This window comes from Chionomys nivalis, chromosome 9, assembly GCF_950005125.1.
Source record: "Chionomys nivalis chromosome 9, mChiNiv1.1, whole genome shotgun sequence".
In the NCBI taxonomy this organism is placed as follows: Eukaryota; Metazoa; Chordata; class Mammalia; order Rodentia; family Cricetidae; genus Chionomys; species Chionomys nivalis.
Genome location: NC_080094.1, coordinates 54414740 through 54441682, shown reverse-complemented (window position 1 = coordinate 54441682; position 26943 = coordinate 54414740). Strand labels below are relative to the sequence as shown.

The window sequence follows — 26943 nt, the reverse complement described above, 5'->3', positions numbered from 1 at the left end:
GGGGCTCTGTGGCTAAGCCCAGCTGCAGCCTGAGTTAAGTCCTTGGAAAGTGGAGGGTCCAAGTGTGGCCCTCAGAGTCTTAGAGGCCCCCGAGAAGCCTCAGGTCTGCATCTCCAAGGGCTTCGCCTCTGGGGCCCTACGTTTCAAAACAGTCTTCAAGGCCTGCAGGATAGTGCCCTGGTTGTTCCGCATGTTGTAGTCAGTGAGCTGAAGCAGGCGGTCGAAATCTTCCTCCTTGTAGGCCATGTTGTACATGAAGTACGGGGAGGCTTCCCCTGTGAGATCCACCTGTCCAGCCTCGAGCTCAGCAGGGCTGCGCCGGACACCTGCCCAAGGGTGAGAGGAGAATTAGGGGCAGGAACCAGAGGCTTCCACAGGTGGACAGGACGAGGCTACTCAGTCAGGCCCCGAGGGTGCTGGGTCCCATGGAAGGAGTCCTTGCTTTCTCCTTCACCCAACCCTACAAATGTGGGCGGGTCACGGCTTTGAGGTAAGAGGAGTTTGTCACCCTTACCCCCACAACCAGACACACCTCCCACAATTCACACAGCTCATGGCTGCTCTATGGCCTCTCAGGAAGCTAGAAACTGGCACGAGGAGGAATAATGTGATTGATGAATGGATTCTTAAAGCTCCTGATAGGAACAAGGAGAGGAATTTTCTTGGAATTCTGAGACTTGGCTAAGGGTAAAACTAGAAGCCCAGTCTCTAAGGCCATCATCTGGCTACTCCGAGGTTGAGGCAGGGTTATACGTCCAAGGCCTGGTCTAACACCGGGATCACAAACAGCCTGAGCAACTTTAAAACCTGCGCTGGGGATGTAGTTACTGAACACTTGGCTAGTAAGTGGGAGGCTTTAGGTTTAACTCCCAGTATAAGAAAAAGAAGCTGTCCTCATCAACTTAGACCATGAAACCCAATATGGACAAGTTCAACAGAGTCACTATACACGGGCTGCCCGTGCATGCTTCAGCATTGCCAGGGCATAGATTTCATTCATTCATAAGAAAAGAAAAAGAAATGGGGCCTGGAAAGATGACTGATCAATTAAAAGCACTGGCTGCTCTTCTAGAGGACTTGGATTTAATTTCCAGCACCTACATGGCAGCTCATGACCATCTTCACTTCCAGGGGGGTCCGATCTGATGCCTCTCTGGCCTCCTTGGGCACCAGAGCACACAAGTGGTGCACAGACATACATGCACACAAAACACCCATATTTTAAAAAGGAAAAGGGAAAGAAAGGAAGTAAAGGAAAGAAAAGAAGAAAAGGTAGAGCTAAGTGTGGTAGCACACACAAGTAATCCCAACACTCAGGGAGCTGAGGCAGGGGGATTGCTATGAAGCTGAAGTCACATAGTGAGTACCAGGTCAACTGAGGCTATCCAGAAAGACCTTATATCAAGATGAACAACCAAAATCATAGAAAAGAGTAAACTTGGAAGATTCAGAATTATAGTATCAACTAGAAATCTGGGAACAATGCACAAAAGCAGACATTGAGCATCACTCGAAGAAAGGCCCAGGTCCCTGAGAAGGGGTCCCAGGCCACACAGAGCAGGAAAGCAGAGGGGTCAGGACAAAGTTCCAGGACAGTGACAAGACCAGTGACAGAAGGACATTACAAAGATATGGGGCATCCGCCACCCAGGCCAGGGAGGCATGGCTAGGCTGGGAAGGCATGGCCAAAGAGCCTGGTGACCAGCCAGAAGCCTTTCCTAGAAGCCCCTGGAAAGGAATGGTGGCCTCACCAGGGGCTGAGTGCTCCTTGAAGGAGTCATTGACCAGCGGGAAGTGCAGCAGAACCGGTGCCTCAGGACGGGTGGGATCTAAGAAGAGGTGGCATTCTTGGGGCTGGCATTGGTCCTCAGGGCTGGGCTCCACATGGGGGAAGGGCAGGCCCTGAGCTCTGCAGTATTTCTCAGATTGCAGCAGCCCCTAGAGCAGAGGAAAGCACAGAGGAAGCTGTGTCACCACGGATCCACACTAGGTCTGTTCCAGCACCCACCTGCTCCCTCAGCATCAAGACAGCGGTCTGGCCCGGGCCTGAGCTACACAGGCCTCGGATATGAATCCAACAATCTGGGTAATTAAAAGTTAAAGGTGGGAATGGAGGCCCAGCAGCCGTGCCCCTCCCCCTCCTGCCAATGCACGATCACTGTCTTAGACCTGGAGGGCTTCAGCGGGGGACCTAGATGGGCATGCTGGCATTACTGCCACCCAGAGCTCCTAGAGGAAGTTGAGAGTTGGCCGTGGAGGTGCTTGGGGATCTCCTCTCAGCTCTGTCCAGCTATTCTGTCCCAAAGAGGTTCCCATTCACCTGTCTTGGGATCCCAGAGCTCAGCCACCGCCACTGCCCTTCCCAACCGAGGACCCAGAGAGCCCCCCCGTGGATTACAGCTTCCTGCCTTGGTCACAAGAAGGATGGGACAGTGGCACAGTGACCCTGTTGTTCATCCGTGGAGGCCACACAGAGGAGTTCCCACGGAGTGACTAGGTACCTCAAAGGGCGAGAATTGGGAGTAGCCGAAGGAGAGTATGAGGTCCACTTGGCGACCTGAGCGGAACATGGAGGGACAGCTGTTGTTGATGAAGTAGCCAGCATCCACTAGGCAGAGCTGAGTGTCCTGCGGGGTCAGCTGATTGGGGGTGTTATCTAGGTGGCAATCTGATAGGAAAGGCAATGCTAGTTAAAAGCAACCACCTTTGCAGAGGTAGCCTTCACACTCCTCTGACCCCATTTCCCCCACATCCCCTTCTTATGCCTGGTGCCATTCTCTGAATTCAGGTCCCTAGGCCCCACGTTGGGCTCTCTAGACCACACCCCCCAAGTACATACATACATTCTCCCTGCAAACCCCTGCCGGCTAGCGGCCACAGCTCAATCCATCCAGGAGCTTGGCCTTGTGGAGACACAAGACCATGGTCCTTACCTGCCCAGGTGGAGAAGTCTTTCTGATTACGGTAGCCCCGGTGCAGCTGGAGGCCATGGAGGAAGTTGGCACTGCGCTGATAGAATGGCCGGCCGTTCAGAAAGCCCTTAAATGCCTGGGCCAGGGCGGTTCCAGGCTGCAGCCATGAGGTCTCCACACAGGAGGAGGTTCCTGCTGAGGCTGAGGGCTCCTCTGCATGGAGAGTAACATAGATTGCTTGTCAGGGCCCCAAATGCCTTCCTGTTCTCTCCTCCACCAGCCTGCGAAGGGGAGTGGCCTCATCCCAGGCTCCCTCCTCCAGCACCCCTCTTCTACCTGAGTGCCGGACATCCACAATGACATCCTTCCAATCTTTCCCAGAGGTGACATCGTACCAGATATCCATCAAGTTCACAGAGAAGATGTTGCTCCAGATACCTGAAGGCCAAATTCCCCAAAGCCAATACAGTCCCTAGGTTCCTGTACCTGTTTCCCACAGGGACACCAAATGATCCCCACTCTTGGGTGCTGACGGAAAATGGGCATGGGGAGAGAGCAGCTCCCCACGAGCCTTCCCCACTGCCCACCTGTCCCTCCACCCTGACCTGCACTACAAGTGTCCTGTCTAGGAAGAGGCTTCCACTCACCTTCCAAAAAGCAGATCTGGGACTCGGGGAGCCTCTTCATCAGTCTCCCCATGAAGAACTCAGAGCCAAAGAGCTCAGGGGGGACAAAGCCGCCATATTTCAGGAACCCAACTTCGTAGGGAGAGAACTCCACCCATTCTAAAGGGATGGGAAAGAGAGGCAGGGATGTGAGGGGAGAGGTGGGGCTCAACTCGCTGTGGCCAGTGGTACTGCCCCTGGCAGGCCTTTGGCTCCCCCTATCTGCTACCAAACCCTGCAGACTGAGGAAGCAGACTCCCAGGTGAACATTCTCACTGACCCCTGGCCACACGTACAGACACCCGACACCCCAGGACCGAGTGCTCCCCAGCTGGCTCCTGGGCTCATCAACAATAGCAGCCTTCCAGAAGCTAGCCGTGGTGTGCAGGAGTTGTGCTATTGGGCTCTCTGGAGGCTCTCAGGGCATGGGGGAGTTGTTAGGGGCTGGAATGGGGAGGACTTTACCCTTGAAGTGGAGGGTGTCCAGGTTGTTCTTTTTGACGTTGAGGCTCAAGTAGAGGGGCAGTGGATTCTGACCCCGCTGTAGGGCAGCTCTCTGCCCCGACAGCTTCTGGTCTGTCACCTAGGGTTGGAAGCATGAGGACATGAGTAGGAGTGTCTTGGGTGCAGTAACTACAACAGGGCCAGGGCAGGATAGGAACACGGGGTGGTGAGGAGGCTGCAGCTCCGCTGAGTTCTAGGGGTTATGAGTGGGTTGTGTAACCAGTTCTGAATTCCATATGCAGTCAGCCGTATCTCCAGAGAAGGTCATTCTCAAAGACTACCATGTCAATAGCTCCTGAAATCCTCCCCATCCATTCTTCACACACACACACACACACAGACATACACATACACACACAGAGACACACAGACACACGCAGACACATAGAGATGCACCCACAGAGACACAGACACACACATACATACGCACATAGACACATACATACATACACACACATAGGCACAGACACAGAAAGAGACACACATATAAACACATACACACACATGCACCCACACACAGACACACACATAGACACACACAGACACACACAGAGGAGAGGCACATGTACACACACACAGACACACACAGACACACACAGACACACACAGAGGAGAGGCGCACACACACACACACCTACAAACACACATACATAGACACAGACACACAGACACTCACATATGACACACAGACAGAGATACACACATACAAACACACGCACATAGACATACGCACACAGACACATAGAGATGCACACACAGAGACACAGACACCCACATACATACACACATAGACACACACACATAGGCAAAGACACAGAAAGAGACACACACATAGATAAACACATACACACACAGACACACACACATACAGACACACACAGAAGAGAGGCACACACACAAACACACATACATAGACACCGACACACACTCACATATAGGCACACAGACAGAGATGCACGCATAGACACACACACACAGGCACATACACATACATCCCTTTCCAAGAAACACACAGCAGTCTTTTAGCCCACATTCTACAATATGCCAAAGAATGCGATGTCCTTTTTAGGATTACTTTACTGCATTTCAAGTTTGGGCTTCTTCCAAATGCTTTCCTGACATCCTCGCTCCACCCAACGAAAGATTCAGGAAAAGTGTTGAAACTGAAGGCTGAGGGTGTAACTCAGCTGATAGAACAACCCACTTAGCACACATGAGACCCTGGGGTGAGCGTTCACACTGGTAAAACAGGCATGATGGCACATGCCTGTAATCCAAGCACTTGCGGAATAGCTGCAGGAGAGTTTAAGGCCAGCCTCAGCTACATAACAAGTTGAATGCCAGCCTGGGCTATATGAGACTCTGTTTCAAAAAAAATATTATAAATTATATACATAAACTCATGCTGAAGTCATTATTAGAAAATCAAATAGTAATTAAATAATAATATGAATTCTTTACAGCTGGGATCAAATTGTGTTATTTTAGCACCTCATAAAATGTAGTCAAATAAGCTCCTCCCACTATGTTAATTAGCTGTTGACACCAGACAGAAATAGCAAAAACACAGCACATTCTAAACAGAATATGAATTTAAACAGTAGGTCCAACGAACACACAGGACATGCTAATACAATAAAAACATTTCAAATAATTACATTGGCCTGACAAATTCAATGCCATTTCAATTAGAATCCCAACATTAATAGGGAAACACAGTTAATTGATTCTATTATGAAGAGCAGAAGGCCAAGAGCAGTCAGAATAATTTGAAAGAAGAATGAAAATAGATGCTCGTTGTTCAGCAGAACTGGTATCGTGAAACAAGACCTTCTACACACAACAGGACCAGTGCCCGTAAGAGCTCACAGAACTGGCAGCATACACAGGGCCTGAGCAGATCTGCACCAGCTGGGTCCCAGCGCTGAGAGAAGTAGACACATGCCCCCATTCCTAACTTAGCAGCTTCTTCAACTGATAGCCTCTTAGTTCGCTCAAACACAGTCTCACTGGAGATGAAATGGAAAATCAGTTGTCCCCAACAGATTCTCACTGGGGATACAGCCCACTCAAGGGCAGGCCCCATGCCCAGCAGAAGACCAACACAAAAATGAACTCAGTGGCATCTGTGGAGATTCTTGGTCTCATAATATTTGGTCAGGGCATTTCTTCTTCTTCCTTTTATTCTTCTTTTCTTCTTCCTCCTCCTCCTCCTCCTCCTCCTCCATCTTACAGGTCTTTTGTGTATATTAGAGCTTCTGGTTTTGTGTTTCTTTTTGTTTGTTTTGTTTTGATTTGGTTTGGTTTTAGAGACAAGGTTTCTCTATGGAGCCAGTCCTGGAACTAGCTCCGTAGACCAGGCTGGCCTCGAACTCACAGAGATCCGCCTGCCTCTGCCTCTCAAGTGGTGGGATTAAGCCGGACAGTGGTGGCGCACGCCTTTAATCCCAGCACTTGGGAGGCAGAGGCAGGATCTCTGGGAGTTCGAGGCCAACCTGGTCTACAAGAGCTAGTTCGGGACAGGCACCAAAGCTACAGAGAAACCTTGTCTCGAAAAAAAAAAAAAACAAAAAACAAACAAACAAATCAAGTGCTGGGATTAAAGGCGTGCGCCACCACCACCCAACTAGTTTTGTGTTTCTATGGGATTCTTGTGTCTGTGAATATGTGTGTTTCTGTGTCTATATGTGTTTCTTTGGTTTCTATTTGGCTCTTTTTCTTCTGTTTGTTTTGCTCTATTCAGATTTGTTTGCTTTTATCTTCTTTAGCTGTCTGTATGTTTTCTAGGGAGAGAAATGATATGGATATGGATCAAAAGGGAGGTGGGGAGGTGTCGTGGTCCCCCTTGTCCAGCAAGGAGGACGCAACACCGGAGCTCTTCCTGCTGCAGTTTATTCAGGACCTTTTGACAATGTGTTCTTTCTCTCTCTTCCTCTCTCTCTCTCTCTTCTTCCTCTCTCCTCTCCCTTGGCAAACCTCTCCCTGCCCTTAAATAGGCACGGGCCGCCAACCCCAGATTGCCAGGTGAGCACTGCCCATAGGTCCACGCATATGCAAGCAGCTGACAATCATTGTGTAATAGCATAAGTCAGGCCTTAGCCATAAGGAGTTGATTATCACAGAGAGCACTCGCTTTCGGGATCGCGGAGGGCGGAAGCCAGCACCATCAGGTGCGGCTCCATGCAGCTCTCTACACATTGCCATCAGGTGTGGCTTCACGCAGCTCTCTACAGGGAGGATCTAGGAATTGAGGGAGGGAAAACCATAATCAGAATCTATTGTATGAAAAAATCATTTAGATAAAGGAAAATAGAAAAAATAAAAGAAAATGGCTATATTGCTGAAAGCGATCTATAGATACAATGCAATCCCTCCTTAAATTCCAAAGACATTCTTCACAGAACTCAGAGTGGGTCCCAAAATTCACATAGAAGCACATACGTGCACACACGCGCACACACACACACACACACACAAATCCTAAATAGCCACAGCGATTCTGATAAAAAAAAAAAAGAGAGAGAGACACTGGAGCTATTATAATGCCTGATCTCAAATTATACTATAAAGTCATAGTAACAAAACAAAAACAGTATGGCCCTGGCACAGAACAGAGACATGTAGATAAATGAAATAAGGATCCAGAAACATATACATGCAGCTGCAGTCTCCTGGGTTTTAATAAAAGAGCAAAAAGCATACTTTGGAGAAAAGACAGCCTTATCAACAATGGTGCTGAGAAAGTGAATGTTCATGTGTATAATAATGAAACCAGTTCCCCATGTCTCCCTCTGTGCAAATTCAATTTAAAATGCACCAAAGACCTGAACTCTGAAACCAATATAGGAAAACACTCCAATATCCCAGGCAACAATAGCAAAAGATCAACAAATAGGAATCTAATAAATTAGTTTCTGTGTAGTAAAGGAAATAACCATCAGAGTGAAGAGACAATCTACAGACCAGCAGGAAAATGTCGTTAGCAACTCACCTGACAGGTAACTAATATCTGGAATATATGAAGAGCTCAAAAACTAAGTACTCCAAAGCCCAGAATCTAATCTACAAATGGGCAAGGTCTCAAAAGAAGCGCAAATGTCCAATAAATATGTGATTCAGCATCCTTAGGAATAAACTACATCAAGATGCCATCCTACCCGAGTCTCGGTGTTTATTATCAAGAGAATGAACAACAATAAATGCTGACAAGGATATGAGGGGAAAGGAACCACACTGCTTCTGGGAGTGTAAATCAGAGTGATCACTATGGAAACGAGGATGAAAAAACAAAGCCAAAGGCAAACATACAAACAAATCTATCCACCTAAAATAGAAACACCATAGCTGGACCGCTTCCAGCAATCTACCCAAAGGCTCTAAATCACCACAGCTCAGCCATGCCTGCTCCACTCATATCCACTGCTACAGTGTTTATGCTGGCCAAGTTATAGTGCCAGCTCAGGAGTCCACCATCAGAGGAATGGGCACAGGAAATACAGCATATATACAATGGAGTTTCTTCAACCACGGAGAATAAAACACATGAAGCTACAGGTCACCACGTCTAGCAAAACAAAAAGCGGCCTCAGAAAGCACACATGTCTCTCATGGGAAATCCAGATTTGTCTTTAAAGACGTGAAAAGAGAAGGGTAACTATCTGGGAAGAGGAAGGGGACCAGGAGGATAGGAGGGGAGACAAGAGAGAGTATCAAAGCACGAATATGCTACGGCCCCAGCAGAAATGTCATATGGAACCACGGCACACGCCTTTAATCCCAGCACTCGGGAGGCAGAGGCAGGCGGATCTCTGTGAGTTCGAGGCCAGCCTGGTCTACAAGAGCTAGTTCCAGGATAGGCTCCAAAGCTACAGAGAAACCCTGTCTTGGAAGGAAGGGAGGGAGGGAGGGAGGGAGGGAGGGAGGGAGGGAGGGAGGGAGGGAGGGAGAGAGAAAATGATCTTACAAAGAAGAGAAATCCTCAAGACTCAGAAGGTCTTTACTTCTAAGTAAAATGCCACTGGGGTGTTCTCCCGCTTTTGGGAGGTGTTGGGTTTCAGAGATGCCACCTTGAGCCTGGAGGGCGGCAGCTGGTGCTAGGAGGAAGCTTTAGAAACAGCTCCAAAGCTGCCAAGCACAGCCTCAGGTGTTTTCTCTGGGCACAGGCCACCACCACCCTTTTTCAAAGTTTCTTTTTCAAAGGGTCTCTCACTGGCCTGGAATTTACCAAGTACCAGGCTGGCTTTGTGCCACAGGAACTCGTGTGTCTTCACCTCACCAGTGCTGGGATTGACAAGCAGACACCCAGGATTGAACCCAGGATTGAACCCCTGTGTTTACAAAGCCCTTTACCAGTCAGTCAGGCCTTAGCCTTTGCTTTACATTTGAAAGCGATTTCTCATCTCCCAGGTGTTTTGGATGCCTTTGTTGAGATAGTTACATGAGGCAAAAGGGTAGCAGGAGCTGTACCGATGTCAGATCCAACAGTCTCTAAACTCTGTCGAAAGGAACGTTGTAGTCAGTCACCTGTTCCTAGAATCAATCTGTCATGTTTCTGGAAAGATAGGATAGACTTGTAACATCTAACTGCTTAACTCTACGCCAAGACACCACTGAGTGCTCCCAATACCCTTAAGAAGAGCTCCCATTTTTCACAGACGAGAAGACCTGTAGGCCTATATTTCTACATGGTGTGACAGCCAGGCTATCAAGCCATAGTTAGTACCTGAAGTAGTCACATACCCTTCCAGACAGGCCGTCGCTACCCTAACTAACTAACAAAGGGTCAGGATGTTGTTCTGCTCCTTTCTCTGTAATTTGGAGAATGCCTGATTAGAGATGCTAATTCAAACCTACGTGACTGAGCTAGCATACAGACCAGGAAGACATGAGAGAGGAGACACAGGTAAATGTGAACATGACTGAAAGTCATTCACCTGGTTACCTAGGAAACAGAATGCTAATGAGTCTTTCTCTCAGTTTATGTTTCGGTATAAAGGATGTTTGGAGAACAAACGAGAGGAATTTCTCAGGATGTGAATTCAGGATTTCACGAGGGATCTCTGAGACTCTCCCTCCCAATAAAGCCATGTAAGTGTGTCTTTATTCCCGCACCTCCACGCTGGTCAAGAGAGATAGTTTATGTTGGGGTCTAGTCCACAGAAATAATTTATGGTCCGGGCTGCCACTGAACCCCAACAAAAACCAAGGGGAAGAGAGATGAACTAACTGCCTAAGGATACACCACTGGTAAATGCGCGGGGCTTAGGGCCCAGAGCATCTGGCTCCAAAGCCCTTGCTTTGCACACCACCCTGATGGGGAAGAGGAATGACGTCTCATACTGAACCATTCATTAAATGCATTCTAGTAACCGGCTCAACCAATGCAAAAGCCTTGCTTGCTTAACTGACTTCAGTTCTTGGGAGGTCCAGAAATTTCTAGTACGTAGCAAGTCATCGAAGAAGAACTTACTTAGAAAGAAGGCGTTCTGGAGGTGGATAGACACTAACCCTCACATTCTTTTTCTGTATGTGTCTGAGACATAGTCCCCCAGTGTACCAGGCTTGCCTCACATTCCTTATGGAGTCTCTGTTGGCCTTGAACCCCTTTTCTCTGATCTCCCAAGTGCTGAGACCCCATGCATTCTCTCCCAGCCTCTTCCACCCTCCAGAGACGCTCTTAAAGGCACGATCACACCACGCTGCTGAGCAGACGGCATACCTGCCCATGCAACTTGGACTCCAGCACCAGGCTCCACAGGTCAGCTATGGTGGTGGTGTAGCCCTGCTCCTCCCGAAGTTTCAGTGCTTGGTGGTAGCTTGCCAAGTGTTCGGGGAGGAATTCCCTCCACAGGCTCTTAGCCACATGCTCCCTGGCATGGCTGATGGGTCCCTCGAGATCCCTCTGCGACCACTCTGGATCCTGGTAAAGGTGAGCCATTGCCCTGGGGGCACAGTGGATGAATGCAAGGGCCCGGCACAGGCTCCATAATCCCACCCTGTGTCTAATTCCTAGAGAAGGGATTGTTGAGGGCCCCCACTGCCTGGAAAGTCCATCTGGAGACACGCCTCGGGACTTCCTCCTAGCCCTGGGCTGGCCTGGCTGTGAAATTGGCCTTGTATAGGTTTGTTGTGGTTTGGGTTTTGTTTGCTGGGCTGAAGCTTGACCTAGGGCATCTTACATGCTGGCCGGTGCTTCAGCAACACATTTCCAGCCTGTGTGTAATTTAGGATTACATTAGAAAGTCAGCAGGAAACCAGTAAAAACTGGTTCAATGACTTACGTTATTGAACTCAGGGTCAACAGGAGCCAATTGTGGGCCTGGAGAGGGAAGTTCTCCCTCTCCTTTCCTCTGAGGGAGCCTCCACTCTGCCCCCACAGACCTGCTTCTTCTCAGAGTTGCTCCCGCCACGCTACTGTTTGCCTGTCTATAGCTTGTCTTATAATCTCTCCTCCCAAAACAACAGCCCCCTCAGTCCTCCCCTTGAACTCCAAACCTGAAAACTCCCAGCTGTGTATGGCGGATGGCTATTATATTCCACAGTCCCCTCCCTACTTCCACCTCTATGGGCCTGTCCTGAGGCCATTTGAGACTGGCCTTGTCAATAGCTGTCACTCAAACGTTTATCCCTACTTTACTGCCTATGTCACGTGTCAATGAGACTTGAATGAATGAATCTGTAATAGTGAAACGGTCTGGTTCATTGTGGTGGAGGAGGGGCTGAGAATGTTATCTTTGTGTAAAGAACATTCTTTTCTTTTCCTTTTTTGCCCCCTTTGTTATTTAGACACAATTTCACCTGGAACTCATGGTAATCCTCCTGCATCAGTCTCCCAAGTTCTGGGATTACAGGCATGGCTACCATGCCTAGTTTAGTATAAAAGAATTTTTTTTTTTTTTTTTTTTTTTGGTTTTTTGAGACAGGGTTTCTCTGTAGCTTTGGTTCCTGTCCTGGAACTAGCTCTTGTAGACCAGGCTGGCCTCGAACTCACAGAGATCCGCCTGCCTCTGCCTCCCGAGTGCTGGGATTAAAGACATGCGCCACCACCACCTGGCTAAAAGAATTTTCTTTACCTCAAATTCTTCACCTGTATGATATAAGCAAGAAGGGAAACTCCCTCAGAACGTGGTGTGAGCCCTAAGCATCACCTGTGAGGCCAGGTGAGGTCCTGGTGTGTGTTGACCTCAGGCCAAGTCTGCAGGGGCTCCCTCCTGTCAGCCTATGAGTGTGTCTCATATCATACAGGTTTTAGATATGAACCAACTGAGACTCAGAGAAATTGTTCAAAGCCACCCAAGCCTACAAATAGCCTGCCAAAACAGCAAATTTAGCCTCCTCTGGGCCCTCCTCTTTCCTGTTCCTTAGTACCTAGGAAAAGCCCTCCGACCTCACCGTGTTCCTGGCAGGACTTCTGGCTAAATCTGTTTCTCTCTTCTGAGAAAGCTGTTTGGCCCCCAAGGGTCCCACTGCTCTATCCACTTCCCCATACAAAGGCCCCTTAGCATCCACTCTGTCCCTACCCTGGCCTCTGATCATCTCTGTTCTTCCAGTCCCTTACCACGTAGAGCCTGAGATGCCACTGAAATAGGTCACACAGTCCAGGAGGCCCAACTTCTGAAGCGCCAACAGGTGACCATAGAGTGAAGTCATAGCCCGGACACCTCCTCCCTCAGCCATGATGCCCACAACGGGAACCTGGACCACACAGAGATGCAGACTAGTTTAACAAGATGGGAATGAAGTTTCCCTCTGCCTCACTCAGGGACTCAGCCTGTTCCCTGCCTCCAGGAAAGGGCCTTACAGTCAAGGCCTATAGGTTTGAGGGACAACCCTCAGCCCCGAGCAGAGCCCCCACAGAGATTAGGAACCCCATCCTCTCCAACAGTCCAGCTCTACTCTTTGGAGACCAAGAGGACACCAGTCACCCCAGAATTTCTACACCCACATCCTTGCTGCACCCCCAAACCTCATCTTCCTTCAAGTCTTGATCCAATTGCAGGGCCTGCTTCAGGGCAGCGGCTACCACCTGCTTCCTCCGGCCTAGGAAGGCCTGCTCCTCGGGACAGAGCCCACAGCCCAGCCGCACAGCCAGCTCCTTGGGGCTGGGATGGTGGAGGGGTCCAGGGTTAGGAGAAAGCTTCATGGCTCACTCTTTGGGTGAACAAGCCCAAGGTGAGCTTCTGAAGAAAAAAAGAAAACCCTCTCTACCTGCAAGAAGCACCCTGCACAGCACTTCCCCCTCCTTGTCCCACAGAGATCAATGTCCTTACCAGCCGTCTGTCCTAAGCTGCAGCTTCACTTCTGGGGCCTGAAACCAAAGCAAGAGACTCTGTTCAGAATAATCCAGACCCCGCGGGAGACAGGTGTCTCGGGGCATACGTCCCCTCCAGTGAGGCCTCTTACACTTGTAGCAGGAACGTCTACAGTCACCTCCTTCCCTGTGGCCAAGGACTTCAGGGGTACGCTGAGGGGAGTAGCTGAGGTATGTGACATCCAGCCGTTGCTTTTGGAGCTCTGAAGGGAAACGTTCATCCATTAGTTCATTTATTCATTCAACCAATTCTGAGTGTCTAAACTGCAAACAGCACAGCTCTTCCCTGACGATACGGAACTGACTACGGTTACAAATCAGGATGCTGATGCTGCTTGCCCAGAGACTGCTCTCACAGAATCACACTTGTGAAGACGGGGGTCACAGTTGAGAGTGGTGGTACACGCTTTTAATCCCAGCACTTGAGAGGCAGAGGCAGTCTGAGGCCAGCCTGGTCTGCAGAGGGAGCTCCAAACCTGCCATGCCACTAATAAGACCCTATCCAAAAACAGTTTTCAAAGAAAAGACATGGGTAATGAACTTGATGTCAGTAGTGCCATCAGTAATGACTGATGTCATTAGTATGATGTCATTGTGTGATGTCCGTCATGTGATGTCATAGTGCGATGTCAGTAGTGTGATGTCAGTCATCACAGTGTGAGAGGGTAGAATATTGTAAACAAAGGGGGATATGGGAACCTGTCTGTGATGAAGGGGGTCATGGAGGTCATCTCTGAAGAGGTGTTGTTTGAGCTAAGATGAGGAGAAAGAGAAGCTGGGCTGGAAGAGGATGAAGAGGCATTGGAGGGAGCCAGAAGACCCAAAAAGCACCTGGTATGTTTGAAAAGCCAAAGGAGAGAAGGATGGCTGGGGTCCAGTGGAGGTGGGCAAGACCTGGCTGCACAGGCTGACCATGTGGGCACAGGCTGACCGTGTGGGCACAGGCTGACCATGTGGGCACAGGCCGGGCTGCACAGGTTAACCGTGTGGGCACAGGCTGACCGTGTGGGCACAGGCTGACCGTGTGGGCACAGGCTGACCGTGTGGGCACAGGCAGGCTTTAGTCTACGACACTCGCTCCTCTGACGGAGAAGCCACCAGAGCTAAAAGATTGAGTCCATGTAGCCGTTCCCACCTCCCAGCAGCCCCGTTGATGTTCCCGTCTTCCAGGGTATGGGGTCTGACTGAGAGAGACTGCCAAGAACACAAAAGGCCTGGCTTTCACAGGGAAAGGGCAGGGAGTCAGTTAAAGCCCAGGGTAGTGGGGAGTGGAGAGCAGACTCACCCTCAGACACCCTGTCAGCTCTGTGTCTTGGCCCCTCACGTAGTGGAAGCTGAAGGTGGATGCGGTGTCCAGGGCAAATGTCTGTGTGTCCTCATATGACCCTTTCAGCGCCAGCTCCAGCTCCAGTTTGTCCTGACCTAGGGAAGAGATGGAATGGATGCGAGCAAGGGAAAGGGGGCCTAGAATGCCATCTTGGACCTGAGGTACTAGCAACAGTGTTTATCTGTAGAGGTGGGGGCTGGACCACAGTAAGCAAAGCAAAGCCTGAAGATGTCCTTCGCCAGCCTGCTGCATGCCACAGCCCCATGGGATTCCCACCTATGCCAGAGATGCCCCCTTACCCTGCAGGCTTTCCAGCAGCCTATGTTCCCTATGGTTCAGAAAGGGTTCAGGAGTTCTTACCTGCTGCCACGGTGGCACTCCCAACTCTGTCCAGACAGACATCCAGGCGTGACAGTTCTCGGGCCTGGGACAGAGCACATCATAGGCAAGGGATCCACAGAGCAAACCAAGGTCCCCTCTCCCTCAGCTCTGGGCCCCACTGAGCCTCAACCAAACCCACAACATGCAGAACAAGAAGTGGGGTTCAAAACGGGACTAGACAGAAAACACTTCACCTGCCTCTGACCTGCTGCAGACTGCTATACCTGTTGTCCGTATGGAGCATCCAAGACAGCCCATCCCCACCCCATCCCTCAGCTTTACTGAGCCTCTGAAAACTGTGAGAGCCCCCAGCTCTCAGGTTCATGTCTCTCTCTGTTACGTCTCCAGTCTTCATCTTCCGGACTCCCAGGTAATATATGGGGACCTCAGGCCCCGAACTGGAGGTGTCAGAGAAGCACTCAGAGCCACAGTGACCAGAACATCTCTTGATGACCCTCGGCTCCACTGCTTGCCTTCAGCATTCCCCCTGTGAATCTCAGTGCCCAGTGCTGCTTTGGCCAGCCCTTCCCACAGAACCGCTGGCTCTAACTACCCGCTGCTCACTCCAACTCACAGAAGCCACAACTGCTGTGGGAGTTACTTTACTGTAAGGGATATTTTGTTGTATCTTAGACATGATACAATATGTAACCCTGGCAGGACTGGGACTCATTGTATAGACCAGGTTATCCTCAAATTCATGGCCTCCTACTTCTGCCTCTCAAATGCTGGGATTACAGACTTGTGCCATGGTCCCAAGCTACACTATGAATTCCTTTTAAAGGTAATCTAACCACCAGACCCGCACTTGCAAGCCCTGAGGGTGAGGACTCCTGAGATGTGTTACAGGGGACAGCTGCAGGTTTTATTCACCTGATGCCTGTTGAGTCCCACGCCCAAAAGGCAGCTTCAAATGCAGCGCTCGCCACCTTGTGGCCATTACTACCCACTGCAGTTTCATGGGAGCCCAAACCTCAGTGACCTCAATATTAATAAATGAAGATGGGCTTGGCGTGTGGGACTTCACTATGACTGTAAGGAAGTTAATTCCTAAGGACTCTGTGCTCATTACACATAACTCAGCGTCATCAGAAAGTTGTCCAATCAGAAGTCAGAACCTTCTCTGCACAACCACCTGCTCCCTTTGCACATGTCCCTTGGCTCTAGACCCCTCTAAGCCCCACAATTTCAGGTAACCACCTGGTTGGGGGTCTGGGGTAGTTCGACCACAAAGCCCTACCCCATCTTGTCCCCCACCCCCACCCCAGAACCCCAGTTTCCCCTGCCCTGAATCTCCTCCGCTGATCACAGGAAGGTGGTTACCACAAGAACATTGTTGGTGATGAGGTTTTCTGGAGGGTCCAACCTGGAAAAGTCAAAACATCCACAGTGGACTTAACAGAAGGAAAGGGGTTCTGTGTTCACCCGTTCCTCTCACTGTTCGCTTTCCCACCCGCAGGGGCTCTCCATGGGTGATTCGAGATGAGGGAGATACCGCTGTGAACAAGGTGAAAGGGCAGCACAGGGCTGGGAAAACCCCAGACGCCCTCCTCTGTGATCCCAAGAGGAGACCCAGACCTCCCTGACAGGGATGGGGAGGAGATGGAGGGTGACTCAGCTGGACAGACCAACCAGGAATCTGGGTCAGGGCCAGTTTCCTGAGCAGAGCTTGTGTCCGCAGCCACTCCCCGGGCTGTTCACCCTTACTCACGCTTTTTCCGCCAGGAACTCCACATCTAACTCTTCTGGTCCCTGTAAGCACACAGGGTGAGCAAGTCATGGCCGTTTACAGTTGACCGACCCCGTTCTCTTAACAGCATTATCCTGCATCCCCAGAAGTCTCTGAGGGTGGGGCGCTATTAAGATCATTTCCAATGCAAAATTGAGGAAACAGCGGTCTAGGGCAAGATAAACTCTGCTAAAATCCCCAAAGCTAGTGGGCAATGGAGGACAGATCTTCCTCCCTTCTGGGTTCCCAAACCGTGATGGGGTTGAAGGCAAAAGACAAGCTCAGCGTGAGGTGACCTGAGGATATCCAGGCCCGATTTCTTCTCCCTGTTGAGGAGGCCTCCGGAATTCTGCCCTCCCCCTCCCCAGCCAGCAGTGGAAGCCAAACCAGACGTTGGTGCGGCAGGCCCGAATCCCTTGTGCAGGAGCGAGCCTACACTGCCCTCTCGTGGTTGCACTGAGCAGTGTTTTGAGGGCTGTCCTGCAGGTGACTAGAACGCAGGTGTGGGGAAATGCTGGAAGCAGCCCCAGACAGACGCCCTGCCTGGTGAATGAGTGCAGCCAGCAGCATCCTGGCAGCTAAGAAGCGTTGGGCAATTTCCTCAGCCTGGAGCCTTCTCACCCACCTGAGGATTCAGGCGGAAGGTTTTCTGGATCAGTTGGCCAGGGAGGATTTCTGAGACATCATAGGAAACTTTGAAGCAGATGTCATCTTTCATAATTAAGTCCTCGTCATAGATGCTCAATTCTAGAATATTCTGAGGGCCAGGAACATAACATAGTATTGATTCATCGCAACAATAGCTCACATACAAGTGTAAAACACACATAAGTAAATCCAGTAAAGTCCTTAGTTCCTACTCATTTTTTAAAATTATTGAATATTTTATTTACTATTCATACAAGAATATAAGTTGTTTGTAGCCAATCTACCACCGCCACAACCCTCCCTCCCAATTCCTCCTTTACCCCCATCTCCCGTCTTCATATTTCCTCATGTTCTCTCCATCTGTCTCTGCTGAGCCCATTTGGTGCTGCCTGTATGTGCGCAAGTGTGGGACCACCTGCTGGATGGGGAGCCTCTCAGGGCCCGAACCCTTAAAGGATGTTGACTCTTCTCCTCAACTGCCAAAGTTCCTCCGATGAGGACAGGAGTCCACGAGCCCCTTTCTCATCCATCCTGGGACTTACAAGTTTTGTTTTATCAAGAGTAAGAACATACTGGGGGTTCACTCTTGTAATCCTAGCCCTTGTGAGGTTGCAGCAAGAGGACCATGAACTTGAGGCTCGTCTGAACTACACAAATATTGCCTGTCTCGAATATGTGTGTATGTGAATATGTATCTTGAATTTTCTTTCTAGGTAGGACATGGCAGTTCATGTCTGCAATCTAGAGGCCAGGAGGCAAAGACAGGAATCTTACTGTAAATTCAAGGTCAAACTGGCTACATAGTGAGATCTAAGTCATCCAAACCTATGTAAAAGAGCCTGTCTTAAAAAAGCAAAAGCAAAAAACCAAGTTGGGTATGACATCCCTTTAATTCAGCAACTCTGGAGGCAGAGTCAGGCAGATCTCTGTGAGTTCAAGGCCAGCCTGGTCTACATAGTGAGTTCTAGGCCAGCCAGTGCTACATAACAAGATCCTATTTGAAAAAAAAAGAAAAAAGAAGCAAGGGAAAGAAAAAAATCTAAAAACAATCAAAATATATTTTAAAATTTCTTTTGGGGCAGGCAAGATGGTTCAGTGGGTAAAGGCATTTACTGGCAAGACTGACAAACAAGAGCCACATGGTGGAGGGAGAGACTAACTCCCAAAGTTGCCCTCTGGCCTCTACATGTGTGCTCTGATGCACACAGGCACACATACACAGAATAAGATGTAGTTTAAATTGAGGGAAAGTGTTCAATTAGTCTGCTTCTTTAGTTCCCTAACACGCCCCAAAGGCAAATGCCAAGTATTGTGTCAGTTTCTACACAATCTCCCCTTCGGCCCCACAGCAGCCCCATGAAAGAGGAATGCTTCCTATTCCCAAATCATAGATGGGTTAGGGAGACGTAGCATCTTGCCACACATCAGTCCCACAGCCAGGGATGAGCATTCCTTCCCATATTCTCTTGCTCACAGCACATAGAGTCTGGAGCACAAAGACAGCCCCCTCCCCCGAGTTCGGGGACTACTGGAGCAACCCTGCTTGATTCCAAGACCCTCCTTGAGAGGAGAGAGCAGGGCTGTCCACCCCGACCTTTACCTTGACCCGACTCTGAATGAGGAAACTGAAGGTCTCGTTCCATACAGGATGACTGGAGTTGGTGACAGTTTGGGTCTTGAATTTCACTCCAGGGGCTGTGGGCAGCAGCAGAGTCACGTACGGATCCGCCTGACTCACTGACAAAGTCAAGGGATGAGAGATGAGAGAGAACGCCGCACATCTTTTGCGGGGGGTCTTGCTTAGGTTCCTATGGCATCCTCAGCATACACTGAGGGCAGCCAGGCCCCACCCCAAAGAGCGCCTGGTCCTTTTCCATGGGATCCAGTCCCCTACCTGCAGATAGTCACTTACACAAGTCAGTCCTAGGCAGACTCCGAGCCTCCAGCACCTTCACAGTGAGCCGCCAGAAGACAGAGGCCTCCTCCTCCTCCTCCTCCTCCTGCAAACATACCCCAAGCCCCTGTGTTGAGCAGCAGTCTCTCAAACCTGGAGACGCTGTACTGTCCAGGTCCTGACTCCACTCATTGACCTCGTACCGGGTGATGCCGCCGGGACGCCAGACCAACAGCCTCTGTCTACCACTTGTCCCGGGTGTCTTGATTGTGGCCTTTGGCAATGATGGGATGGCAGACCACCTGGGGTCAGTGCTGGTGAGGTCATCTCCCCTTCAGGGACAAAATCCCAAGTAGAGCAGATAAAGCAGGGAACTGAGGACAAGGAGTGACCACCTCACTCAGTCAGGCCTTCCAGAGAGGGCTGAACTTTGTTGAAGCAGTGACTCCCATCCCTTTGTGTCTTTTCTACATCTCAAGGTGGGCTGAGCGATGGGAACCCAGTGGCCGATGTATCCCCAAGTTCTAAAATGTGAATGACTATCCTCTGATCCACGCAACCTCCATCTTGGGGGGTTCAGCTTTACCCCCTTGCCAAAGGATTATTCCAGATAACCTTATTGACTGTTTATACCCCTCGTGGGGGGGAGGGACTTGAGACCCTCATCTGAGAACCCAGAGGCTATCTTCTACCTGTTGCAGGCAGCTCCGCCTTAATGGCACATGGCCCCCAGGAGGGCTGGAGTGTATGTAGGCAGAGGGGAGACTAGGCAAGGGCATTCCACCTATGTAACGATGAGAAAACTGTAATTCCTGCTGGGTTCAAGATTTTTTGATGTTTGAGGGGAGGAGCACCCACACTCCTGTAGTTGACCCTTCACCTATGCTCTGATCACGCCTCCGGTAGTTGTTGAGAGCTTGGGAAGTGGGGTAGCTATTATTTGTGCCTTCCCCTAGGAAGGAATTTTATCAACACTGTGCTTCGTCATCTGTGATTCATTGGCCATGAATTAGGCAACTCCAGGAAGATCACGCCAGCACAGAGAATGGTGGTGAAAAGTATCGTGTGTTAAGATGCTCATGAGACAAATGAGACCTCAGATAAGCCCAAGAGAAAGCAAGAGAGTGGGCAGCAAGGAAGCAATCAGAGCCCAGCTGGCTGAGTCTTGGCGGAGCCCGTGCCAACTGAAATCCTAACGCTCCTGGGACCCGGGGACTCCCTCTTTTCTTCAGTTTGGGGTTTAGCTCTCCATCTTTTTCTAGGTGACATAAGACAAGCCCCATAATATGAGGTGACATGGGCCTGGCGGGATTCTGGGCTGACCGAAAGGAAGGTCATTGGCCTTGCATCGTCTTGACAGAGAGCCTGCCATGAGAACCTCCATCTGTGGGTGCTTGGTTCCGTCAGAAAGAGTCCACACGGGGAGGACTAACACTGGAGAACAAAGAGCTCGTGGGACACTCACCCCCGCACCCCACCCCTGCTCTCATCCAAGGCAGCCAGAAGCTGCACGGTGGACAATGGGCACCACAACACCACGACACTGCAAGCAGGGAGGCAGGTGCTGTGAAACCTGAGAAGGGTTCCTGTTGTGGCTTGATCATTGCTCCACACCTGAGTGGTCAGAGGTCCCTGTGCCCCTGGGACAGACCTAGTTCTGTACGGATGCTTCCTACTAGAGCCTGAGTCTGAGGGAACCCAAAGCATCTCTCCACAGAGAACTGCAAAGGTTGAGGGACCAAGGTAGAACAACTCAGCCCGTCCCAGTCCCAGCACCTACCCCACCATGGCTGGATGCTGAATTTCCTGTCATTGTACTCTTTCTGTCTGTCTGTCTGTCTGTCTGTCTGTCTGTCTGTCTGTCTGTCTGTCTCTCTCACACACACACACACACATACACACACACACACACACAGATGTAATTAATTTTAGCAACCCCAGCAACATCTCAACCCCAAAGTCCTTAAGCTAGAGGGAATGATTGTCAGAGAATTAGTCAATTTTTAGGCACCTGGCTCCATGTCTTCCCCCACTCAGATGCTCCACTGCCTGGCACACGAAAGAGGATGACTGGGATGATGTTGGTCTAGGAGAGGTGAGGGTTTCAATGCCCCTCTCGGAGACAGCATAGGCACCAGGCCTTGCTCACCTGCTTCTCTGGTCAGGCTAAGACCCCACATGCCCAAAGCCTATGGACTGCTTTAAAACACCCCGAGAAGGGGCTGGGGAGGTGGCTGTTGGTAAAATGTCTACTGCTCAAACATGAGTACCTGAGTTCGGATCCCCAGTCCAACATAAAGCCAGACATGGGGGTGTGAGTCTCTAAGCCAGCACAGGAGAGGATGACTCCCCCCACCCTTTCCCCTGTGACTGTGGTGGGGTTCTGGTGCGGGGGAGGGGGAGGCAAGGCAGATGCTGTGGCCAGTTTCTGCCGGTTCCTCAGAGTCAGCCTCAGCTGTTGGATCAAACAGAAAACTCATAGAACCAATCTCTGGTGCCCAACCAGTTCTGCCAACCACTCTCCTGCCACCAACGGAAGCTCCAGTCCCCAGTCAGCAGCAAAGAAGACCAAGAAGCAGGGGCTGGAGCTCGCCTGTTTCGGAAGACACTTAGTCAGCTCAGAGGGCAGGACGAATTAGTCAATCCTATTAGTCAAAAGCTCCCAAGCCTGGAAACACCAGTTTCCAACAAGGCACTTCCCAGATATGGGGCGGACGCAGGCTCCCAAATCCCCGAACCTGGGCATTTGTTTACTCCTGGGTCTGGACCCAGAGTTGGCAAGAGGAGGAAGGAGAAGTGGCCTCCCAGGGAAATCAGCTGGAACTTAAGGCATTTCATCAACCATTATGGGATGTGGAGCTCCTAAGAGGATGGAGCGATGGAGCCAGGACGGGGCAGTCCCTCTACTACCCTGTCACATCGGGATGTTTCCACTGATGGCTGACTTGGGGATGGGTCCTCTCTCTCGTCTTCCAGTGGAAGCAGCCCCTCTCCACCTCCCCCAGGTCTCCTGGAGTCCAGACTGCAGTGCCCAAGTCTTTTCCAGGATCTGCTTGCCCCACGTCACTTAGGCTGCATCTCAGGACCCCAGTGAGAGACCCATCAAGGTCTGCAAATGAAGCAAGGCGCCTTGGAGAGCCTCCTTGGACACTTCTGGGGCACCAGGGACAAACAGAGGAACTATTCCTATCAGCCTTGGTCTCTAGTGCAGGATGAGAACTCTGGGCTGAGAGGGGAGCGAACAGTTTGTGGGATCCTTGGCCTAGGTGCATCCCCATAACTCTTGTGACCAGAAAATAATTGGCATGAGGATGAAAATATTGAGAAACACAGGGCTCCAGCCAGTTCCAGGAACTCCACTGGCCTATGGCGATGAGTAGTGGGCTAGGGGGTCCTCAGAGAGGAGCGGCCATTGTTCTCTGATATGGGCAGAAGTGGCAGTCCTGAGGGAGCACCCATGAGGAGGATGCCACCTGTACATCACAGTGGTGGGCAGAAGCTGCCTCACGGTCCCCAGGTCCCCACTTCTGTGGGTGCTGCTTGCCCCCTACCCACTCCATACACCCAAGCACCAACTCCCTTTCCCTTGGTCCACACGGAGACTGATGCCACCCTCCTTTTAGGTACAGCAGGCTTGTTGGCCCCAGGCTCTCCCTGATCGGTGGCCACTGTTACCTGGTGAGGATGGCCAGGTAGTCTCTCAGGTAACAGGCTCTCCATTGCCAACCCTTCTATCTCGACTCCACATCCAACTCCCGCCAAGATGCCAGCTCTCTGACTGGATGCAGTAACTGTCCCAGTGGAGTGGAGCCAGCTGTGATTCTCTCCCCATCCTGGAGGAATTGTGGTTCTATAAACAGGTAGCTCCGCCCCCAGGTCACTACCACACAGTACTTCTCATCTTCCTCAAAAGGCTGGCTTAACCAGCAGCTCCAGAAACTTCTGGCAGAGAACCAGGCCTCGTGGGTGGAGCATCCTTCCTAGAGCTGAAGTGTCAGGAAAGAGGAAACAGGGGCAGCCTGGAAGGACAGACAGCTGGTGGAAGCTGATCCCCGAGTCAGGGGGCGAAGCTGAAGAAACCTTTCTAAGTCAACCTCATCTGAGTCAGGCTTGCCCCAGGGGAGGAGGCCTGGGCTCCTGAGCTCAGATAAGAGGACAGACAGGGAATTCAGGCCCTTCGAGAAAAACGACTGAGGTGGGCACCATGCTCACAGCCCCTCGCCTCTACTGGCACTCACACTCTGCGTCGGCAGCTCCTACGAGTGCAGGGGCTTCTTCCTCCTTTCCTTCCCTGGTGTGTGTGTGCGTGTGTGCGCGTGTGTGTATGCATGAGTGCAGGCACAGGTGTGTGCTGCACATGTGGGGGCCTGAGGTTGATGGCAGGTGTTTAGGTTACTCCCCAACTTCATTCACTGAGGCAAGGTTGTTCACGGAACACGGTATTTTTTTTTTAAGTTTTGTTTATGTGTATGTGTGTGTCTGTGTACATGTCTACCATGGATATGCAGCAGATCCCCTGGAGCTGGACTTACAGGACAGTCATGAGCTGCCTGATGTTGGGTGCTAGGAACCAAACTCTGAGCCTCTGAAAGAGTAGCAAGTGATGCCTGAGCCATCTCTTCTACCATGAGCACAGCTTGTATGTGGGTACTGGGGATCCCAAATGTCGGTCCTATGCTTGCCTATGCCTTATCCACTGAGCCGTCTCCACAGAGGTTTCTAGCAGAACCAAATGGTAGACTTCATAGTCAGAAAACTCTCAGGTTATGAGCACTATAGAGCAAAGCGTCAGAAAGCCACAGTTTGCTTAGTGTCAGAGCAATCAGTGCTCTCCTAAAACGACGAGAGTGTCAGTTCATCATAAATCAGAGAATAAAGAGCCGACCAGAAGGCTGAGCAGGGAAAGGCGCTGGCCACAAAGCCTGATGACTTGAGTTCAATATCTGGATCCCCATGGCGGAAGGAGTCAACCAACAAGTGAAACTGGATTAATGCTAACTCATTAAAAAAACAATCTAAGGGACTGGAGAGGTGGCTCAGCGGTTAAGAGCACTGACTGCTCTTCCAGAGGACCCTGGTTCAATTCCCAGAACCCACATGGCATCTCAAAACTGTCTATAGCTCCAATTTCAAGGGATCCAACACAGAGACATACACACCAATGCTCATAAAATAAATAAATTACTTAAAAAAAATCTAAAATGTCTGGAATGGAAGAACATGTCCCAGCTCTGAGAAGGCAGAGGCAGGCAGATCTCTGGGACTCCCAGGCCAGACTGGCCTAAATATCAAATTCCAGACTGCCCAGAGCTACACAGTGAACCCTGCCTAAAGAAAACTATATCAAATCAGCCAAAAAAGAAAATTGAGAATAGTCTATGAACAAATGAAAAATGATCGAGTAAGAAATATTTTTAACTTTCACAAACCAAGTGTAATATCAGGGAGAAAGATGCCCTGGGTGTAGTGGGAACGTTCAAGAGGCAGAGGCAGGAAGATGGCCTTGAGTTCAAGGCTAGCCTGGTCTACATAGTGAATTCTGGACCAGCCTGGACCATATAGTGAGACCAGGTCTCAAAAAGCAGAAGAAAAGAAGGGGAAGGAGGGAAAGAGAGAGAGAGAGAGAGAGAGAGAGAGAGAGAGAGAGAGAGAGAGAATGAACAATTGTAAAAAGGCTTAAACTGCCGGAACTCAGCTTCAAGACTCCCAGCAGGCCATGGGCTTCTGATGGGTGATAGGAGATGTTTAGGATTGAGAACTTACCCACATTGTCTCCAAAAATGATGAAGCCTAGGATTGACTCGGTTGGGATGCCAAGCGCTAAAGCTCACGCCACAAAGGCCCTGCATGGACTGTAAATAAGAAGCTAAAGGGGAGAAGCTCAGAAGGCCCAGGAGTCCAGAACAGGAAGACAGACAGCAAACAGAGAAGTGGTGGCTGAGAATGGGGTAGGCACAGCTGGGCTGAGCAAAGGTCCCTTATCTTCACCCAAGGCACTGAGCTGCTCTGTGGACATGCAGAGCAGTCCCAAGCTAAGCTGCCAGGCTGGAGGAGCTTTCAGGCACCTCTCTTCCCCAGCATGCTTCTCCCTTGCGGGCTCCCTTCCTTTGCCCAGTCTTCTCCAAGTTTGTTCTATTCAAATCAACAGTGAGTTGTGGTCCCCCCCCTTCAGCATCCACAGCTGCTTAGTTTTCCCAGTCCTCCTCTCAGAAACCAGCCCTTCCCTTGTGCTCTGCTTCATGGTTGGAGAATCCTAGCTCCAAGAACATAGCATGTGGGGGCTAGAGAGATGGCCCAGCATGTCCCGTTCTCTCAAAGGACCCGTGTTGTGTTCCCAGCACCCACAATGAGTGGCTCACAACTGCATGTGACTCCAGCTCCAGGGGATCCGATGCCTCCTCTGCAGGCTCTGGCATGCCTGCGGTACACACAGACATTCAGGCATGTAAATGCGCACAAAGTTAATTAACAAAAAATTTAGAAAGCATAGAATGTGGCATGTAGCCCTAAGCTGTCTAACTCATGGAACTGCCCTGACCTTGGTGCTTGGCTCACTGAACTCATGACCCAAGCCCATGTGAGCAAATTCTGGGTGCATAAAATTCTAGGAGACACTCTGTCTTTCCTGCTGGACCAGAACCTGGGAGGAAATGGAGCTGGGGCTGCTGACCTTAGCAGTCACCACAAGAGATTTCAAAACCTTCCAGAAAGAGCCAATGATAACACTGCACACTTCTCTGCTTACTTTACTACGTGTTGGGCTGGGCAGAGGTGGCTATTGAGGCATGATGTCATTTAAGCTTGTCTTCTAGCACATCCCCTCCCAGGGCCTGAGCAGTATGTTCTAGGGATCATTCCTGTCCTACTTGGCTCTCTGCTCCTGCGATAAACACCATGATTCAAAAGCAACTTGGGGTTCATTTCATCTTAAAGCTCACAGTACATCATGAAAGGAAATGGGACCAGAAGTCGAAGCAGAAACCATGGAGGGTACTGTTTACTGGCTTCCTCCTCATGAGCTGCTCAGCTTGTTTTTATGACCCAGGACCACCTGCCCAGGGGTGGCACTGCCCACAGTGAGCTGGACTCTCCCACACGAATCGCCATCAATCAAGGAATTGTCCCACAGACATGTGACAAGCCAATCTGACAGAGACATCTTCTCAGTTGAGGTTTTCTCTCCCAGGGTCAACTTGACCCAAACTAACCAGCACACATGTGTTAATAAAATTTGCCAAAGTAAGCAACTTTATCCAGAACAGGGGATACATCTGCCTTCCTATCCCTCTGTTAGCAGGAAGCTATGAGGGAGGTGTGTTTAGGATCTGGCTAAGGAGAACCGGGGTTAGAACTCCCTGACTTCAGGTTTGCAGGGTGTTTATGTGACTGGCAGCCAGTTTCACATATGCCTGCCACCCCTGTGACAGCTCATCTGGCACTGTGACACAGAGCCAAGGCCAGAGGTTGAACTGAGCTATAGATGTGTCCCTTGTCTCCAGAAGACTCGTACAGAAGAAAACAGAAAGGCCTGAAATACAGAGAGCCAGAGTGCAGACTGAAAAACCCCTTGTTG

The 26943-nt window shown here is 50.3% G+C and overlaps 1 protein-coding gene across 1 annotated transcript; it reads right to left on the bottom strand.

Annotated features, from left to right (window-relative positions):
- On the bottom strand, nt 1-23090 carry Pla2g4d (phospholipase A2 group IVD). Its single transcript, XM_057781632.1, has 20 exons — nt 23046-23090; nt 19389-19461; nt 19077-19213; nt 17454-17585; nt 16811-16851; nt 16423-16465; nt 15079-15142; nt 14677-14813; nt 13484-13594; nt 13351-13388; nt 13047-13182; nt 12639-12775; nt 10800-11022; nt 4043-4160; nt 3560-3697; nt 3238-3350; nt 2934-3120; nt 2502-2668; nt 1752-1938; nt 1-326 (listed from the first exon to the last, which is right to left on the bottom strand). Exons 1-20 carry the CDS (start codon nt 23088-23090, stop codon nt 100-102), a joined length of 2454 nt encoding a protein of 817 aa, XP_057637615.1. The 3' UTR covers nt 1-99.
- Nucleotides 23091-26943: the final 3853 nt, after the last annotated feature.

Excerpts from the sequence above, each read along its gene's own strand:
- Pla2g4d (XM_057781632.1), bottom strand. The coding sequence starts at position 23,090 with ATGGAGAGCCTGTTACCTGAGAGACTACCTGGCCATCCTCACCAG. Across the intron at positions 3,698-4,042 it reads GGACACCCTCCACTTCAAGG|AATGGGTGGAGTTCTCTCCC; the intron begins GTAAAGTCCTCC and ends CCATCCCTTTAG. Across the intron at positions 1,939-2,501 it reads CCCAATTCTCGCCCTTTGAG|GGGCTGCTGCAATCTGAGAA; the intron begins GTACCTAGTCAC and ends CCTCTGCTCTAG.